Here is a 20,757-nt window from a genome sequence, read left to right as displayed (position 1 = left end):
GAACCAATGAGGCATTCAAAAATCCTCGTTGATTTTTACTTCAGCTTCAACTACGTGTCAGCCCACGCGTTATAAAGACATTAACGTCTCAAGTGATTTCAAATAATGTTTCATAATGCTCCAAACATAATTCAAATTAAAAATAATTATTCATAAAATCCATTCAGGAACTTTGTGAAGTTAACGCGTTGAAAATCTCAAGGTGTTTCTGTGAAAATCGGACTGTAAACTGGAACTTCAACGCACCACGACCACAGCCTGGGCTAACTTGCTAACGCTTGCCGAGCTCAACATTTGGGATATGATAACTGTTAACGCGTAGAAAAATGGTAAGTTGGGTCGAATTTGTCTTTATATATATATATAGAACACAACGCGGACAGACTGTTACCTTTACTTTCCCCTTTGGTTAGAAAAAAATATGGATATAAATCTCTGAAAGCCGTCAATTGTACTTTGCGTTCGCGGTTTAGCACATTAGCAAGTACATTTGAGTAGCTTATGTGTACATTCGTGGTCATTTTTCGTTGCTATGTAGATTATTGGTTCGATAAAAACCGTAGCAGCATTAGCTACACTTTTACAAAATGGCAATTTCATAAATTAATTGTGTGTGTGTGTGTGTGTGTGTAACGTGGTTGCTAAATATGTAATGTGTCAATTTTGCCAATAGGTAGCGTTGTCATGCTACATTTGGGTTTTGGTGTTCAGTTTCACAAGCTTTTTCCAAACTTTATTGAATTGAGACTAGGCACATCTTCCAAAAAAAAAAAAAAAATCACCGAACACAAAAATATCACAAAATGTTCAAATATTGAAATTATGCTCACTTCCTCTCCATTTACTCATTTTATTGACTTGTTTCTGTCATAATAACGGCACCAAGTAGGTCATTTGCATCTTGTGCCATCTAGTGCAAGAGCAATTCATTTCTAAATCTGAATGAAAACATTGCTGGTGCACGTAATATTAATAATATTCATATCGGTCTCCAGGAGGAGAAGGAGCGCTTTGCCTTCCTGGCCGACTGGTACGACCCGACGGCGGCGCTCCTGCGGCGCTACCAGCTCTTTTACTACCCCCATGACTGCTCCGTGGAGATGGTACAGAGCCGGGGGTTTCTTTCAAAGTATTTTTCAAAATCTGATATACTGTAGGTCCTGCAAAATACGCCATATTCCAATGTGATCAGTCAGATCCTTCCTCTTGCCCACGTGCCATTGCTTAAGCAGTCATGAAATAAAATCTGTTTTCAATTTTTTAAAAATGGCAATGAAATAAAAGCGTGAATGAATCTAACATGAAGTTAAAAAAACAGTAGATAAATGAATTGGTTAGTAAATTTAAAAAAAACAATTATTACCAATAGGGTATTAGTCAAAATAATAATAAGGGGGGAAAAATTGGGCGTTGAACAAATACATACACAAGGAAATGCGTTATTTCATGGATAAAAGTTATTGGAAGTAATTATTCAGGAAGCAATATAACATTGAGTAAAATAAATACCTATATTAAGTTAAAAAATGATCATAAAAAAGCCCTGAAATAAAGCAGCTGGTTATTAAACAACAGTTTTTGTAGGTAAAATTTTTCATTTCATTCATTCGAAAAAAAGTAAAAAAAAAATATAGATTGGACACAGAAAAAAAAAAAAGCATCATCAATTGAATAGAAAGGTTATTAAAAATAAAAAGTAGCTATATATAAATCAATCCTAAAACAAATAAACCAGCTGTAAAAAAAGTGAAGACATTCAATCACAAAATAAACATTTTGTCAAGAAATAAGAATGATTTCCTTGAAATAAATTAATCAGTCATTAAATAAATGAATCTAAAGGTCATCAAATTAATACAGAAGGGCATTGAAAAGAGGATGTAAAAGTGTAATAAATATATCATAAAAAGAATGACAACGATACTGAAATATACATTGTCATTGGATTAATTATGAGTTAATTAAATATTTGAATAAGTATAATTCATGATATTAATGCAGGGTTGAATTTATTAAATAGTGATTAAATAAATAAACTGAAATTAAAATACCAATTCACATTGAATTTAACATGATTAATGGGGATTTTGAATTTAATATCTTATTTAACATTTAACCACTTAAATTTAATTTACCTTATAATGTTTCTTTATATTTGGGAGAGAAAAAAAATCCCTCCATACATATCTGCAAAACATGACAAAGGTTAATGAAACATAATCCATCATAAATTCAAAGTACATAAATAGATCTTGCCACTGTTTGAGAATAAATTAAATTCTGTTTTATTATTTATCGCTATGCTGACGGGCGTGCAGGCTTGATTTCATGACGTCTTTGTACGCGCTCCAAACGGCGGAGCCGCTTATCTCCCACGAGCCCGCGTTGACGGGACTTTCGTTGTTTTCGCGGCAGTTCGACGTCAAGAACCAGCGCATTTTCCTGCGGCGGACCAAATACGGCGACCTGCGCCCCGGCGACCTGTTCGTGGGCAGCCGAGTCAACATCTTCTCGCGACAGCTCAACATCGTCGACTACGCCGACAAATACACGGCCGCCAAGCTGGGCAGCAAAAAAGAACGGTAACGGGGCCTCGCCTCGTCAAGCGAGATTATTTTTAGACGCTTCTTAAGCGGAAGGACGGAAGCGAGTGCGGCGTCGGATCAGAATAATCACGCTAGACGAGGTCAAATTCTGACTCCAGTGATTATTTAACTTTTTTTTCTCCGGTGTTATTTTCGAAGCAAATCTCATCCGGTTTGACGTTTACCGCATACTTGTCAATCTTCAAAAGTCACGCGAGAGCCCCCGGTGCTCGTAATAAAAAGCTGTGATTGTCGTCCAGGACCCTCGCGCTGCTCAAACCGGACGGCGTCAGCAAGGTGGGTGACGTCCTGGAAATGGCCAACCAGGCCAACCTGATGGTCACCAACGCCAAGATGACGCACTTGACATGGTAACTCATTCTTGTCATTCTTGTCATCAGTGAGTCTCAAAGTGTCCGACAAATGGTTGTTGTTGTTGTTGTTGTTGTTGGAGTCAGCCAATCGCATTGTTCAGTCGACTTGTAGTTCCAGGAAGTCAGCCGCTTCCTTCGGGCGTTTGCACAGGTCCATTACGGTCAGCGGAGCAAGATGTGCTGCGTGTCGTGAGGGCCCTGTCCGCATTTCGGGCAGAGGTTGATGATAGTATTGTCGACACGAGCCACCAAGCCGTTGAGCATCCGACTTCGTCCGGAGCGGAGTTGCGATGGTTTGGATCTCGCGGCCCGCGGAAGATCGATTTCGGTTTTGTCCCCCGAGGATGACTACCGGTTTGTAGCCGGCCGCCACGTCTTCAACCGGCGTTCGATGGAGTCTACGTAGCCCGTCTCGGTAGGCTTGTTCGACGAACACTGTGTCGGTGGGGATGTCTTCGTCGATGTCTTGACGGTATTTGCAGACGTCATTGCGAAGTAAGCAATGGGCTTACGACCGTGCTACCCCGAGAACGCCCGATCTCGTCGGATCTCGGAAGCTAAGCGGGTTTGGAACCTGGTTAGTACTCGGATGGGAGACCGCCGGGGAATACCAGGTGCTGTAAACTAATCTCCCCGGCTAAAATGCAGAGGGGTCGCGTCAGGAAGGGCAGGGTTAGACCACAGGGTTAGCGCACTGGAGCGCCGTAGTCGAGTACGGACCCTTCCGATGGCTTTGTACGTAACGGTGAATGTCTCGGCACTCGGGCCCCGGTATGTTGGTTGACACGTTTGGCCGTTTACTCAGCGTGAGGACCGAAGGTGAGCATGGTGTCCAGTCCAACGGCCAGGATTTTTGGGCGGTTGACAGTTGGGATCGGGAGGTTATTGATTTTGATTGGTAGGGTCATCTGACATTCGCCCGTGAAAGTCTTGACACATAAAGGAGACTTATGATACGCATTTTATTTGTTTTGTGCTTTAAGTTTATCCAAATGTCTCTAAACCAAATAATGAAGACAGTCCGATTCCTTTGCGACTGATACGCGAGCCTGTTTGCCGCTAACACGCAACTCCTCTAATTGTTTTTTCCGACAAACTTGCATAGAGTTGTTTCGCAGCGATGCAGCATTTTGTTCATTTTATAAGACAATTACAGTGCGTTTTCTTTCCAGGAGCCAAGCGGCGGATTTTTATGTGGAGCATCAGTCAAAGCCCTTCTTCAAGTGAGTGCAAACGTTGACAGCAGGTGACGTGAGTCATGAAAGCGCCTCGCAGCAGACGTAAAATCTCGACCTGCACGGCAGAAGTGGGAAAATAGATCAATAGCATTGCTCTGATTCCTAATAGGCCAATAAAAATAAACAGACTGTTGTTGCCGGGCAGATTCAGTAGTGGCGTAGATAAGGGTTAGTCACTACAATGGAATTGAACACTGAGAAGAGAACAAGCATTTATAAATTAAGGCCAATGACCAATGACAAGAGCAGACATTGGTTGCTAGGCGGAGTCACAATCTCCAAATAGGCCAATGAAAATAGAGAATGCGGTTGTTGCCAGGTGGAATGCTGAAACTTTCAATTACAAATGGCCAATGAAAACAGATCATGCTGTTGTTGCTAGGCAGAATAAATAGGACTGAGTCACAAATTCACAGTGGGCCAATGAAAATAGAGCAGGGTGTTGTTGCTAAGCAGAGTAGATGGGGTTGAATCGCAACTGCCCAACAGTCCAATGAAAAGAGAGCAGAGAGGAACAGGAAGTCAAACACACCAAGAAAATGACTTCAAATTGTATGTTGTACATTGTACTGCAATTGAAATCACTGTTCTCTGTATGAAATATAAAATACACACAGCAGATATATACAGTGACGTCTTTTGGACTGTTCTTGTCAGTTCCCTGGTGCAGCAGGTGTCGTCTGGTCCCGTGGTGGCCTTGGAGCTGGTGGGCGACGAGGCCGTGTCCGTCCTGAGGAACCTCCTGGGACTTTCGGACGCGGCGGGGGCGGCGGCACACAAGGAGGCGCCGCAGAGCGCCAGGGGGCAGCTGGGAAGCGACCTGGCGCACTGCTCCGACTCACTCAGCGCCGCGGCTCGGGTAATATTTGTCGTGTCTGGTCCTAGTATAATTTTTGGAGATAAACCCAACTTTATGGCCACACGCAGTCACAGACTCGTACGACTTCTACTTCTTCCATTGCTACTTCTAATACGACTTCGATGTTTAGCAGTAGTAGCAGTCGCCTTCGTCGTCGTATTCGTAGTACTGACAGCAGAAGTTAAAGAAGAAATGCAGTGAAGAAAGTAAGTATTTGAACACCTTGCAATATTGCAAGTTCTCCCACTAAACATGACGGTATATCTCAATCGGCGTGGAGCCCCATGCAAGACCTCATGGGGTCTCTATGATCCTTAAAAAGATGAGGAATCAGCCCAGGACTACAGGACAGGACTTAGTCAATGACCTGAAAAGAGCTGGGACCACAGTTTCCGAGGTGACTGTTGGTAATACACGAAGACGTCATGGTTTGAAATCACGCTTGGCACAGAAGGTTCCCCTGCTTAAACCAGCACGTGTCAAGGCCTGCGTCAACTTTGCCAATGACCATTTGGATGATACATAGGAGTCATGGGAGAAAGTTTTGTGGTCAGATGAGACCAAAATGGAACTTTTTGGTGATAATTCCACTAACCGCATTTGGAGGAAGACGAATGATGAGTTCCATCCCAAGAACACCATCCCTACTGTGAAGCACGGGGGTGGTAGCATCATGCTTTGGGGGTGTTTTTCTGCACACGGGACAGGACGCCTGCACTGTATTAAGGAGAGGATGAGATTTTGGGGAAGAACCTCTTTCCTTCAGTCAGAGCATTGAAGATGGGTCATGTTTGGGTCTTTCAGCATGACAATGACCCGAAGCGCACAACCGGGAAAACCAAGGAGTGGCTCCGTAAGAAGCATATCAAGGTTCTGGTGGGGCCTAGCCCGTCTCCAGACCTGAACCCAATAGAAAATCTTTGGAGGGAGCTGACACTCCGTGTTTCTCAGCGACAGCCCAGGAACCCGCCTGATCTAGAGAAGATCTGTGTGAAGGAGTGGGCCAAAATCCCTCCTGCAGTGTGTGCAAACCTGGTGAACAACTACTGGAAACGTTTGACCTCTGTAATTGCAAACAAAGGCTACCGTACCAAATATTAACATTGGTTTTCTCAGGTGTTCAAATACTTGTTTGCAGCTGTATCACACAAATTACTTTCTGTGATTTTTGGATTTTTCTTTTGAGATTCTCTCTTGCAGTGGACTTGCACCTGCGATGAAAATTTCACACCCCTCCACGATTTTATAAGTGGGAGAACTTTCAATCTAGCAGGGCGTTCAAATACTTATCGTCTTCACTGTATGTCTTGCAGTGTAAATCCAGCCTTAATAACCTCACTCATGCGATTTGTCATTTCGTGCCAATGTCCGCATTCACCTTCACGTCCTTCCAAGTTTTAACGTCCTCCGTCTTCTTGGTGTCCAATCTGGTTTTAATGTCTTTCCAAGTTGCAATGTCCTCCCTCCCTCCTTCCCGCCATCGCCTTTTATGCCCCCGCAAGCCTCAGTGCCCCCCCGTCACACTGTCAAGTCTTTCGTCATCCCTCGTAAATCTGCACGATCGCACTTCCGTGACCTTCACGCGCCGTCTCGTCCGTCTTTGTTAGTGTTGTGCCAAGCGGGGCGCCGTGTCGTAACGTGCGTCGCGTGTTTGTCGCCGCGCAGGAGCTGGAGTTCTTCTTCCCGACCACCATCTGCCACGGCCCCGTCAACACGGCCCTCTACTCGCAGTCCACCTGTTGCATCATCAAACCTCACGCCGTGTCCCAAGGTACCGGCGAACACCTTCGCGATTTGATTTTTGATACTGACAACGGCAACACAAAGATAAGACAAACATTACCTACGAGCGTCTAGTGCACGGGTGTCAAACTCAAGGCCTGGGGGGCCAGATCTGGCCCGCCGCGTCATCTCATGTGGCCCGCGAAGGCAAATCATGTATGTCAGCTTCCGTGATTCTTGTTCAAATCTGTACCAAAGTTTCAAATTGTTATATCAGAAATCACAATGTTGAGGTATTGCAAGCGTTTTTACGTTACCAAACATCAACTATATTTGAGAAACCCATTCCCCTTGATTTCTGATTCCAAAAGTAATTCATAAATTTCACGTTACTACTATATGATGAGGCGATAAACGATTTTTACGGTTTCACAGTCGTAACGGCCCTCTGAGGGAAACCGGAACTACAATGTGGCCCGCGACAAAAATTATTTGACACCTCTGGTCTTATGTCATCTGTCGCTATAATACGTCCAAATACTTTTTAGCCACGCTAACTTTGCAATTTAGCGAGCTGACTAAACTTGTACGTCAGTTATGCATTTAATTTAGAATGAGGAAAAAATGGATAAATCATTTAAAAGCTAGGGCAAGTCACAGCTACGGTCAATTCCGGTGATATTTTTTTTCCAAAATCAAATCATCTTTAAGATATTTATTTTCAATGTTTTCCGATGATTTTGATATGATATTCAAGTGTTGAAAGGATCATACTTGGGTTATGTTTTCCATGTAAACCGTTAATGTAGGGGGGGCCAAATCTGTCCCGCCACATGATTTTATGTGGCCCGCGAAGGCAAATCACTGGTGTCGAAATCCGTGATTCTTGTGAAAATATGTCCCAACATTTCCAATTGTCATATATCATAAATGATAATGTTGAGAAGGGGGCATGGTGGATCAGCTGGTGAAGTGTTGGCCTCACAGTTCTGAGGACCCAGGTTCGATCGAGTTTGCATGTTCTCCCCGTGCCTGCGTGGCTTTTCTCCGGGCACTCTGGTTTCCTCCCACCTCCCAAAAACATGCAATTTGCATTCATTGGACACTCTAAATTGCCCATAGGTGTGATTGTGAGTGCAACTGTTGTCTGTCTCCATGCGCCCTGTGATTGGCTGCCAACTAGTTCAGGGTGTACCCTGCCTGCCTCCTGCCCGTTGACAGCTGGGATAGGCTCCAACACTCCTCGCGACCCTCGTGAGGATAAGCGGCAAAGAAAATGGATGGCTGGATAATGTTGCAATATTATCAGCATTTTTGTGTTAGCAAACATGCAAAATGGTTGAAAAACCCATTCGGCTTGATTTCTGATTCCAAAACTGGTTCATAAATGAGGCGATTCAGGTTTTGTATGGTTTCACCATAACGGCACAGTGATGGTAATCGTAACTACAATGTGGGCCGCGAGAAAAACGATGATGTCGGGAATTGTATTGGAAAAAGGGGGGCGTCAAATAGTCAGCCAGGGCTCGGTCTATTTGCGCATAGCACGCCTAAATCCTTTCACAGGGATCTGTGATTTTTTTGGGGGGGGGTTTTTTTTAAAGCTTTTAAACTTTCAAATCCGCCCAATCCTAAGTGACAGAATAAGTGACTGCTCCCGTTCGCTCCCCCGCCCCCGATAATAAATACATCTTTACTTATTAAGACACGTCGGGATCACGACGACCGCACCTTCCTGGGGCCGCGCCAGGGCGATGACGGTTGTCAAAGGAGTTTGCGTCTCCTGTCGTGACGCGTCGGGATGTTTGGTTTGTACAAGCCAACGCTTCGGACCGTAATGTTTGTGTTTGGCTGCCTGCGACGGTTGCGCAACGGGCGGCAAACCCTCAATCGGCAGCAACGTCATTCAGAAGAGTTCATCTCTTAAGTTCATTTCCCCAAAAAATGGCAAAAATGCGACATTCATGTCACTCGAATAAGAGTCGATACAAGTATTATATTTATTTTCAGGTCGACATGCTCGTATTGGTGAATTGACTTGACTCGCTGGGAGCAGAGTCGGCTCGGAACTGGAGCCTGCGGGTCCAAGTTAGCGCACGTACAAGCTCGGTCGATACACTTGGATCAGTTCACAGACTCGAAATAGTGGACTCACCTAGAACACGGGGGGAGTCGGACAATACGGTTTTGTTGATTCAGTGACGCAAAATAGCTGAGTCTGATGATTCGTTTGCGTGGTTTTACTGAATTGATTTAGTGGATTCACGAGAAACACTCCAAAGTCAGATGATTCCTCTTAATCACTGATTCACTTTTTGGATTCACTTAGTAGTCAACTGACTGACTGGACTCAGTGGATTCACTGCCGATTCAGTTGTATCGATTCCCCGATTCACGTATGCTGACTCAGATACGGTTGTATTAGTTCATTGACTCCATTTAGCCAACCGAATCACTCAGACTCGCTAGAAAAGCATTTTTCATCGGCCGCTTTTGTATTATGTGCTGTGACTGACTGGCGACCAATTCAGGGCGTAGTCGCCCTTTTGCCAAAGTCGGCCGAGGTAGGCTCCAGGACTCCCGCGACCATTGTGAGGATAAGTGGCTCGGCAAATGGACAGATATAAAGCTCTTGCATTGTACCTGATGAAATGGCACCGGACTGTCGTGGAAAGGCACCGTTTTTGATCGACAAGGCCGGCGTCCATCTTGTCAGAGACCCCACGACGGCCGCTCGGTCGGAGTCCAGACGAGTCCGCACCGTCGCGGCGGTCGCCCTCTCGCAAACGCGCCGTGCAGACATGACTGGAATAGAAGAAGCTTCTGTTGCCAGGCACCCGCAAGTCGTGGCGGGTCGCCTAGCAACAAGAGCAGCTGTTTTTTTTTTTTTTCTTCCGGGGAGGGGGGGGGCGCACACGAGCAAAACAGAATGGCAAACATCTTCTCATCATCCCATGTGACCTTGGCTGTCTTTCTCTCGTTACGTGTCACCTTTTCCAGTCTGCCCCCCACCCACACCTCCCACTCCCACGAGAACATCTCGGTTCCTAAACACAAAAGCTGATATAACCACTAAGAAGCACGGTGGTGCGTTCAGGGTCACGCGGCCTCATGAGAACCAATTTGAAGATGTTGATCTGTCGGCAGGCCTGGCCGGGAAGATCATCAACTCCATCGCCGCCGCCGGATTTCACATCTCGGCTCTGCAAATGGTAAACGCGCTTCTACTTCTTCTACTAGTTCTTCAGCTACTATGACTACCTTTCCATGGAGTAGTTCTACTACCACAATCTCGACTTCCTCTACTACGGATAGTAATACTGTAATTTCCGGCCTCTATAAGCCGCACCTGTGTATAAGCCGCAAGTGCCCACATTGAAACACGAGATATTTACAAAGAAAGACGACACACAGAAAGAGTTTTTAAAGTTTTAATACCTTAGCTTAGCTTAACATAGCAACAACACAGTAACACGAACGGGAATGGTAAAAAAAAAAAGAAAAACAACATACCGGTAAAAAAAAAACAGCCACGGCAGCTCCACAGTAGCAACACGGTAGCACAGTGCTAACAGGGCCGGTTAAAAAAAAACTTACCAGTAAAAATCACTGAGACACGGGTGTAACACAACAGCAACACGTTAGCACAAAGCTAGCGCAGTGCTAACAGTGCCGGTTATAAAAAAAACACCTAAATCGCTGAGATGGGGCATTAACACAGCAGCAACACGCTAGGGTGGCGCTAACAGGGCCGGTAAAAAAAAAAAATGCCGGTAAAAGTCACTTCCTCGGCACATATATTCCACCAGTCTCACCTTATCCGGTCGAGTGCCCCCTTGCAGCCGTCAGGAAAAAATGCACAAATTAGCCGGACCACCGCATAAGCCCGCAGTGTTGAAAGCATGTGAAGAAATTCGCGGCTTATAGGCAATTGTAATTGTTCTCAAGGAGTAGTAGTAGTAATAGTTGTTTTTCTACAACTTCTACTGCAATGACTACTGATATAAACATAACTACAACATTGACTTTTTTTCTACTGTGCCCACCGCAAACCTGTTCTGCCGCCGCTCCTGCTACTTCGACCCTTTGGCACAGTTCAACGTGGACCGAGCCAACGCCGAGGAGTTCTACGAAGTTTACAAAGGCGTCGTGACGGAATACTTGGTGAGTACCTCGCCGGTGTGTCACGGGTCAGGAAGGCAAACATTCCTGAGCATGTCGTGACATACCGTAATTTCCGGCCTATAAGCCGTCACTTTTTTCACACGCTTTCAACCCTGCGGTTTACGCGGTGATGCTGCTAATTTTGTGCCTTTATCTACCGGCCTCAAGGGGGCACTCGAGCAGAACAGGTGTGAGTGAAACTGGTGGAATATTGTGCAGAGGAAGTGACTTTTACCGGTATGTTTTTTTGTTTGTTTTTTTAACCAACCCTAATAGCGTCGTGCTAGTGTTAGCGCTGTGCTAGCATGTTGCTATTGTTACTGCTTTTTGCTGTGTTTTTTGTGTAAAAAAATGTTTTTTTAAACCGGCCTGTTAGCGCAGCATTAGTGTTTGTGCGGTGCTAGCGTTAGCGCGGTGGCACTAGTGTTAAACTCTCTCTGTACCGTCAATGTGCCGAGGAACTGACTTTTACTTGTTAGCAATGCGCTAGCGTGTTACTGCCATGTCTCAGTGATTTTTACCAGTATGTTTTTGTTTTATTTAACTGGCCCTGTGAGCTCGACGCAAGCATTAGTGGGGTGAGTGTGGCACTAGCGTTAGCATTTGCGCAGTGGCACTAGCATTTAACTCTGTACCGTCTATGTGCCGAAGAAGTGAGTTTTACCGGTATGGCCCTGCTAGCGTGTTACTGCCGTGTCTCAGTAATTTTTACTGGTATGTTGTTGTTTTTTTTTTTTTTTTTAACCGGCCCTGTTGGCAGGGTGCTAGCATTAGCGCGGCGCTAGCGTTAAGCTCTCTGTGGACTGTCTTTCTTTGTAAATATCTCATGTTTCAATGTGGATTTCAATGTGGGCACTTGTGGCTTTTACACAGCTGCGGCGTATGTATGTACCAAATGGTATTTCCTTTACAAATGTATGCCGGAATCACGGTAATTAGCAAGCTTCCTTTTTCCCCGTTCCGCACAGGACATGGTGACGGAGCTGTCTTTGGGACCCTGCATGGTCCTGGAGCTCCACGGCGCCGACGTAGCCAAGACCTTCCGTGACTTCTGCGGGCCCGCCGATCCGGTGAGTGCGTCGCGTCGCCGACCGAAGCGGCGGCATCGCCCCATACGTTGCTTTAACCGTCTGCAGTTGAGTAAAGGGAGGAAGTCCACGGTTGAAAAAATTGGGAAACTTCTCCCTAATACGTGTCGGTGACACATTCCTGCGATGATGTGACCAGGCGTGTCATCACATGACCATCATGTGCATTTTTGAGCTCATAACGTTCCATATTTGAACTCCTGATACGCCCAACAGGATGTTTTAATGCATTTTTTGCGCGCGTGTGTGGCTGTGAATGATGAATGATATGAATCATTCATCATCATTCATTGTGTGAATGATTTTTTGGGGGAGTTTCTTCCTCTTTATTTATTTCTGTTATTTTCCATCAGCCTACTGCTCTATCATTATGATTAACGTCGATTGAATTCGCGATGGCGTCCGCACATCTGCCTGGCACACTCCCAGCGCGGCAACGCGCGGTTTGCGTTTTTCGCCGCAGATGTTTTCGGCGACGCAGCTCGCGGATGACGCGCTCGCCTTTGCGCGGAACAGCGCGGCTATTGTGTCGCTTCCCCTCGCGCCGTTGCGTAACGGCCCAGGCGGCTGACGACGGACTCGCGCGCACGCCGAATGCGTCGCGTCCGATCGATAAAAAGACGAGGGCTGTCTTTTGTTTTGTTAGCGCTGACAGTTGCGCGGTCACGTGTCGCCGATCCATGAGTCGATAGTCCGTTCCGTCGCTGTGACCTCCGGACCGCGGTCAGAGGCTCGTTTCAATCAATCAGAGTGGTGCCCCCCACCCCAAAAAAAAAAAGCGAGACAATAAATGGTTGTCAATATTTTGGCAAACGCGGAGCGGCAGGATGTGCGCTCGCTCCTGCGACCTGCCTGCGAGTCATTGAGTCGATTAATTAACCTTCGTTTGCTGCGCTCTGCTCTGCATGTTAACTAAGGTGAAGAAAATGGGCCGGATATGAATAAATCATGGAATTGCTACAAAATATTGTCTTTCACTCATTTTTCAGAATTTCAATATATTACGTGTCAAAATTATCCATCCGTGCATTTTCCGAGCCGCTTATCCTCACAAGGGTCGCGCGGGAATCATCGGGCAGGAGGCGGGGCACACCCTGAATTGGTCGGCAGCCAATCGCAGGGCACATAGAGACAGACATCACAATCACACCTATGGGCAATTTAGAGTGTCCGATTAATGTTGCGGGTTTTTGGGATGTGGGAGGAAACCGGAGTGCCCGGCTCGGGGAGAACATGCTAACTCCACACAGGGAGAGGCGGGATCGAACCCGGGACCTTAGAACTGTGAGGCCAATCTGTGCAGCAGAGCCACACCATGCCCGTATCAAATTATTACTGTTTATCCATCCATTTTCTTTTGCCGCTTATCCTCACAAGGGTCGCGGTAGTGCAGGAGCCCATCCCAGTTGTCATCGGGCAGGAGCCGGGGTACACCCTGAACCGGTCGCCAGCCAATCGCAGGGCACATCGAGACAGTTGCACTCAGAAGCTCACCTACGGGCAATTTAGCGTGTCCAAATAATGTTGCATGTTTTGGGGATGTGGGAGGAAACCGGAGCGCCCAGAGAAAAGGCACGCAGGCATGGGGAGGACATGCAAACTCCACACAGGCGGGTCCGGGATTGAACCCGAGACCTCAGAACTGTGAGGCCAACGCTTTACCATCTGATCCACCGTGCCTCTATCAAATTATTATTTATTTACTTACATTTTCAAATTAGTAATGTATACGTTTATTCATGAATGAGTCTTGTTTTTAAGTATGTCCGAAGAAGCAACAATAATAATCAGGAATATTTTGTTGATTTAATATTTACTTTTTTGGCTTATTTATTTATCAAGTATTTTTCATTTATTTTAACCATTAATTTGTCTGTTTATATTAAATGTATTTTTTTTTTTAAATCAGTAACTCCTTATTGATGAAGGTGGTGAGAAATGCATAAACTAGCAGTAAAGAAACAGCAAATAAATTTTTTTTTTTTTTATCATTTCTTTTTGTATGTAAGCTGAGCGGAGTAAACTTTTTTTTTTTTTTTTTTAATCAATCATAAAATAGCGCTGAGTCACGTTCTCGGTAATGTGCTTGTCGGCCCTCATCGCCATGGCAACAACAGCTAACGTCGCAACCATTAGCTTTCACGTCACGCACTCGCAGCCCCTTAACTAAACGCACATGCAGACGAGAAATGTGATTAATATCAAACGCAAACATCTGTTTCGACGTCCGCTTGTTTGTTTGGAGGAAGAATTTGACTTGGAGCAAGTGCACGCACGGTTTTTGGAATTTTGGGGCCCCGATGCAAACCGCGTCCTGACGCCCGCCACGCCCGTGTAACCGCAAAGACTTTGAATACTAATGTTTGTTATCTGGCGGTACGGTGGAACAGCTGGAAAGCCTCGCAGTTCTGAGGACCGGGGTTCAAATCCCGGCCCAGCCTGTGTGGAGTTTGCATGTTCTCCCCGAGCCTTGGTGGGTTTTCTCCGGGTGGGCACTTCGGTTTCCAACCCGCATCCCAAAAACATGAAATATTAATTGGACACGCTAAATTGCCTATAGGTGTGATTGTGATTGGCTGGTGACCAGTTCAGGATGTGCCCCGCCTCCTGCCTGATGACAGCTGGGATAAGCTCCAGCGCTCCTGTGACCCTCGTGAGGATAAGCGGGAAAGAAAATGGATGGATGTTTTTGATCAACTTGGATCAAATTCTCATATTTCCCGAGTCCTTGAAATCCTTCTTAAGGATTATTAGCCGACATCATCTCAACATTTTCACCGTATCCGATGACGTGAATTTATTTCCGGCTTCCGCGCAGAATTTGGCGTCCCGCTCTTGGGATGACGTCGACGGCGGCGCTGCTGCCGGCTGGCGGTCACGCGGGTTCGATCTCACAGTTAATGAGGTTGAAGCGAGGTCAATATTATTTGATTCTGAACACGTGAGCCCAAAAAAGACCAAAAAAAAAATCGCTGTCACGCGATTGCAGTGACAACTAAAATGTTTGAGTACACTTTGAGATCTTAACAAACTGCGAGTAAAATGCGAAAATAGGCATGAGTAATTTTCAGAGATAAAATGAAAGTGGGGCGGCACGGTGGCTCAGCTGGTAAAGCGTTGGCCTCACAGTTCTGAGGACCTGGGTTCGATCCCAGCTATACCTGTGTGGAGTTTGCATGTTCTCCCCGTGCCTGTGTGGCTTTTCTCTGGGTAGGCACTCCGGTTTCCTCCCGCATCCCAAAAACATGAAATATTTTTGGACACTTTAAATTGCACACAGGTGTGATTGTGAGTGCGGTTGTTTGTCTCGATGTGCCCTGCGATTGGTTGGCAACCAGTTCGGGGTGTGCCCCGCCACCTGCCCGTTGACAGCTGGGAGAGGCTCCAGCACTCCCCGTGAGGATAAGCGGCAAGGAAAATGGATAGATGGATGGAAAATCAAAGCGTATTAACGGAGTTAAATTGTTTATTTGTCATATAATGAGTGGCTACGTCTTTGGTCTCTTCCATTTTGTGACGTTAACGTCAAAAGCGGAACCGAGCTAGCGTTAGGCATGCTAATTAGCCAAATTATCCGTCATAAGAACTAAAAAAAAGCAAGTTTGTATTTCACTCGAGCGGCGCTCGTAACTCAAATTTTGGGTCGCGGCACAAAGCCGAATATCAAGCACGCGCGACAGCTCGTAATTTGAAGAACGTCGTCGAGTGAACGTGCAAGAACAGTTTTATTGTTGAAACGAAAACATAAATTGAGGTACTTGCAAGTGAGTGTACCGCCATACTTGCATGAAATGTAGTCATTGATGATTTTGCTGAAATATGATTCCCCCAAATATTTTTTTTTGTCGTAAATTCCTTGCGTATTGCCAGAAAAGTTATGTTACTCATTTTGATTCATCCAAAGCTCATCTTTTTTTTTTCATTTAAATGTGAAAAGTATTGAACCAACTGGATGTCCCATTTCTTTGTACAGATTCAATATTTGCATAGTTAAAATAATAATAAAAATCCACTTACCCTAAAGCCAAAGAGCACCATAAAAATGTATTTATTTTTTTTTTTTTTTTAACATCACCACTACACATCCCGATGACTTCTTCAATATATTGCTGCATATATAATAGCGAGTGACTGCGACATGTCTCGCATTCTCGGCCGGCGTGACGAATGACCTAATATGTCCGACTGACCACATGACCTCCCAACCGGAGCGGCAACATTTGGGATATTGATTTCACCCCCCCCCCCCCCCCCACCCCCACCCCCACCCGAGCCATTAAAAAAAAAGGAAAATAAATGCATGAGCCGACTCCCCCCGAGGGCGCGTCAGCTGTGGATTTATGACCAATAAAAAGATCCCAGACGACAAATACATACTTGATTTTACTCTCGTTGCTCTCGATTTGGCTCAGTAATACGCTTGCATGAAAATGATATAATCAATAAAGACGATCCAAAATAGTCCTGAAATAATTAAAATGGCGTGAACCAAAATGGTGGCTCGGAATAAATCGCATTTACATTTAGTCAAGTTACTTTTTCAATTAATGGCACTTCCGCGACCCTTGTGAGGATAAGCAGCTAAGAAAATGGATGGATGGAGGTAGGGAGGGATGGAGGGTACTTGTATTATTTGTTGTAGTAGTTTTAATGTGAGTATTTTTGATGAAGAAAAGGAAACGCGACCGTTAGCTACATCCATCCATTTTCTTTTGCCGCTTATCCTCACGAGGGTCGCGGGGAGTGCCGGAGCCTATCCCAGCTGTCAACGGGCAGGAGGCAGGCGGACTACACCCTGATATTGTTGCCAGCCAATCGCCGGGCACACGGAGATGCAATTTAGAGTGTCCAATTAATATTTCATGTTTTGGGGACGTGGGAGGAAACCGGAGTGCCCACCCGGAGAAAAGCCACACAGGCACGGGGAGAACATGCAAACTCCACACAGGCATAGCTGGGATCGAACCCAGGTCCTCAGAACTGTGAGGCCAACAGTGTACAGCTGGACTAGTAATGGCGTGAAACACAAACAATTCCCTTCATAATTTGAGAAATATTATGAGTATATATATATTGGCGCGCGCCATCCGAGCGGCCTCGGGAGCGCTAACTGCGTCACGTTCCGTGACGGGAGACGTTTGCGTGGCTCCCCGGCGAGCAAGCTTCCTCCTCGACCGCAATTAATCGCGGCGACTGAGCGTCACAGCGTGCGGCACGCCCGTCTTGGGGAATCGAACGTGCGGTTTGAAAGGCAAATTAGCGCGCAATTAATCTCAAGACCGAATGAATGTGAAAGCGTTACATCAGCATAATTATAATCATAATTATTTTTAATGCACATTTTATTAGTATTTTTGATGTTTATATAATTGGCTACAGGGCGGCACGGTGGTGTAGCTGTAAAGTGTTGGCCTCACAGTTTTGAGGTCCCCGGGTTCGATCTCGGACCTGCCTGCGTGGCTTTTCTCCGGGTGGGCACTCCGGTTTCCTCCCACGTCCCCAAAACTCGCAACATTAATCGGACACTCTAAATTGCCCGTAGGTGTGATTGTGAGTGCGACTCTTGTCTGTCTCAGTCTTCCCTACGATTGGCTGGTGACCAGTTCGGGGTGTACCCCGCCGCCTGCATGTTGAGAGCTGGGATAGGCTCCAGCACTCCCATGACCCTTGTGAGGATGAGCTGCTACGAAAATGGATGGATGGATATTCCAATACAAACATTCATCAGTTTTTACTAATTTGGAAATCCCCTGGGATCCTTCTTGTGCCATTTTACTTTTTTTTTTTTTTTTAGCATCTGGTCCACGTTTTTGCCGCAAGCGCCTCCGCAAATGTGGCGGAAACATCGATCGATTGTTCTCGGGACGCTTTCCAGCTCAGCCCTTGAGCAAATGCGGCCATTGTCCCGTTTAAAAAGTGTCTTTATTTGCATCGCTATCAAATCTCAAATTTGACCTGAAGTTTATGGCCAGGGTGAAAATGAAACGGTGGACATCAAAGGCCCGAGGACAGCGAACGACGTCGGGAATCGCGCACCCGCGGCGACTTCCTGCCGTTTGCACGTCCGCCTTTCTTTGCCAGCTTCCTCCCTGCGCCGTTAACAATCGTCTTTGTGCCTTTCGTTTCCTGCAGGCGACGCACCTCGACCGCCATTTTGACGACAGTAGCGTTGGACTTTCCGCGATGCGTGTAACTCATTTTCCAGGCGTCCGCTTTCCCCGCCTCAGGACGCGAGTCTCGATTTCCCCCTTTTTTCGCAGGACATCGCGCGCCACCTCCGGCCGTCCACGCTGCGCGCCATCTACGGCGCCGACAAAGTCAAGAACGCCGTCCACTGCACAGACCTTCCGGAAGACGCCATCCTCGAGGTGGGTGATTACTTAGAGCTTCTTTGCCAAATGGAAGCGGCAAAATACTTAATAAAAAAATAAAAAACTGAAGGGCCAACAAGTGGGTGCTGACCCAAAAAAAAAAAAAAAAAAAAAGGGTTTGTATTGTTGGAACAAGTGAGGATTTTTCCTGATAATTCAAATATTTCCAAGGTAATGTGTCATACAGTCATAGTTTATCATTAAAATTTTTGAGCCAGGGAAAAAAAGAACATTTTGAAGTAAAGTCAAACGTCGTCGTGAATATTTTTTTGGTTAAAAAAGTCATATTTGACCAAAACTATCAAAATTCTCCAGAAAAACTTAATCGTTATAGAATAAAGTCTAATTTTGAAGGATAAAAATTCAACATTTTGAGGGTGAATTTGTATATACCGGGGGGGGGGGGAAAATAAGCAGGAAAAAAATGAATCGATAGACAGAAACAGAAAGAAAAATGGAAGGATGGATGTACCGAAATTTCCGGTTGATAAGCCGTGACTTTTTTCACACGCTTTTAACCCTGCGGTTTATGCGGTGATGCGGCTAAATTGTGCATTTTTTCTAATGGGCGCAAGGGGACACTCGAGCAGAAAAGGTTAGAGTGAGACCCGTGGTATATAAGTGCCGAGGAAGTGACTTTTACCAGTATGTTTTTCTTTTTTTTTTTTTTTTACTGCCCGTGTTAGTGCTGCGCTAGCGTTAGCACTATGCTAGCGTGTTACTGCCAAGTTACTGCCGTGTCTCAGTGATTTTTTTTTTTAACCGTCCCCCGTTAGCGCCGCGCTAGCATGTTTCTGCTGCGCTACTACCACGTCTCAAGTGATTTAGGTATGTTTTTTTTTTTTTTTTAAGCGGCCGTTAGTGCTGTGCTACTGTGTTGCTACTGTGTAGCTTGCGCGGCTGTGTTTTTTTTTTGTTTTTTTTTTGCTAGCCCTGTTCATGCTACGATGCTGTTGCTATTTTAAGCTAAGCTAAGGTATTAAAACTGAAAACTCTTTCTGTGCACCGTCTTTCTTTGTAAGTATCTCGTGTTTCAATGTGGGCACTTGCGGCTTTTACACGGGTGCGGCTTATGTGTGCACCAAATTTACATGTACTGCGTGAGGCTTATAATCGGGTGCGCTCTGTAGTCTGGAAATTACGGTACTTTATCAAAGTTCTCGTTTCAAGAAGAAATGTTACATTTTATTGATTTTTGAAATTATATTTTCCTGATAAAGTCAAATATTTTGTGACAATATAATACATATAAGCAAAAGTCCCATTTAATCTGAAATTATTAGAGGAATTTTATTTTATCTTTTTTAAGTTGTGTGGCAGAGTGAAAACAAAGACTGGCTTTGGCACGACCCCCACCCCTGACTCCAATTCACCGTTGATTAAATGAATACACGACAATCCTCAAAAAGGTTTTCGTGTGAGGAGCAACGTTCAACCCTCGACCCCCACCCCGCCCCCTCCCTTCGGTCTCATGACCGCAGCGTGGGCCCCGGTCCCGCCTCAGATCTCTCACGGTGTGACGGGAACAAAAACGACAGCGGGATTTGAAACAAAAGCTTTTGTTTCACGGGGGGGGGGCAACATAATGCCTCCTTGTTAACCATTTGTCCTTGAACCTGACCGAGCGGCCATTTTGTGATCCTCAGGTGCAGTACTTCTTCAAGATCTTGGACGGATGATCACTGATTTATATAATAATAAATAAATAAAGTTTAATAAGGATTAAAAAAAAGGCACATGGAGACTGTTTTGTTTTCTTGCTTGAACCAGATTTAATGAAGTAACCAGAAGACTACTGACAAGTGCTTGGATTATTATGTTTGTTAACATGTAATAGCAAACTATTATAACCTTTTTACTGTTTATCAAGTCACTTTTCCTGAATTGAAACACCATTAATCATTTTCAGATGTAATAAAATCACGTAAAGCAAAGTTATGTACTGTAATTTGTGTCCATACAGACCGAACGACATCAATTTAGTAGGAAAGTAGAGTTTAGGGTTTGGCCGATAATCTTTTGGAATCGGGACTAACGTTTAAATTCTCGCAAAATCGTCGGCATCTTTTTAAATTCCTCTTCCGGTTTCCCGTAATTACGGCCCGCCAACCCGAAGAAGAATGCGCCCAAAACCAACGAAGAAGTGGCGAAAGCTAATTAAGTGCTTAAAAAAAAAACGAAGAAAAACTGCAAAGGAAGTGCTGAAAAACCAGCGAAGAAATGCGCAGAGGCATTTTCAAAGTCAAGTTAAAAAAATAAATGACGAGTTGCCGTTGCAACATTTGAAATATGATTATATTGCGCAAAGGAGGTCGAGAGATGGGTAGAAAGAACGACGTGCCTCAGTACAGCGACG

The 20,757-nt window shown here is 45.2% G+C and overlaps 1 protein-coding gene and 1 pseudogene across 2 annotated transcripts; both read left to right on the top strand.

The window, feature by feature from the left end:
- The first annotated feature begins 87 nt into the window (after window positions 1–87).
- On the top strand, window positions 88–20,184 carry nme7 (NME/NM23 family member 7). 2 transcript variants are annotated; one of them, XM_061826171.1, is made up of 12 exons: window positions 88–329; window positions 996–1,103; window positions 2,416–2,582; window positions 2,846–2,956; window positions 4,132–4,182; window positions 4,855–5,056; window positions 6,722–6,827; window positions 9,926–9,990; window positions 10,874–10,942; window positions 11,911–12,012; window positions 18,291–18,398; window positions 19,711–20,023. In XM_061826171.1, exons 1-12 carry the CDS (start codon window positions 327–329, stop codon window positions 19,786–19,788), a joined length of 1,170 nt encoding a protein of 389 aa, XP_061682155.1. In that variant the 5' UTR covers window positions 88–326; the 3' UTR covers window positions 19,789–20,023. The 2 variants fall into 2 exon arrangements, with proteins under 2 accessions (XP_061682155.1, XP_061682156.1); XM_061826172.1 differs by lacking the exon at window positions 19,711–20,023 and adding an exon at window positions 20,048–20,184 and having other exon boundaries at window positions 95–329.
- LOC133504169 (5S ribosomal RNA) lies at window positions 3,466–3,585 on the top strand (annotated as a pseudogene).
- Window positions 20,185–20,757: the final 573 nt, after the last annotated feature.

The sequence above is a fragment of the Syngnathoides biaculeatus genome, chromosome 7 (genome assembly GCF_019802595.1).
Source record: "Syngnathoides biaculeatus isolate LvHL_M chromosome 7, ASM1980259v1, whole genome shotgun sequence".
Lineage (NCBI taxonomy): Eukaryota > Metazoa > Chordata > Actinopteri > Syngnathiformes > Syngnathidae > Syngnathoides > Syngnathoides biaculeatus.
This window is presented reverse-complemented; position numbering and strand designations above follow the sequence as displayed.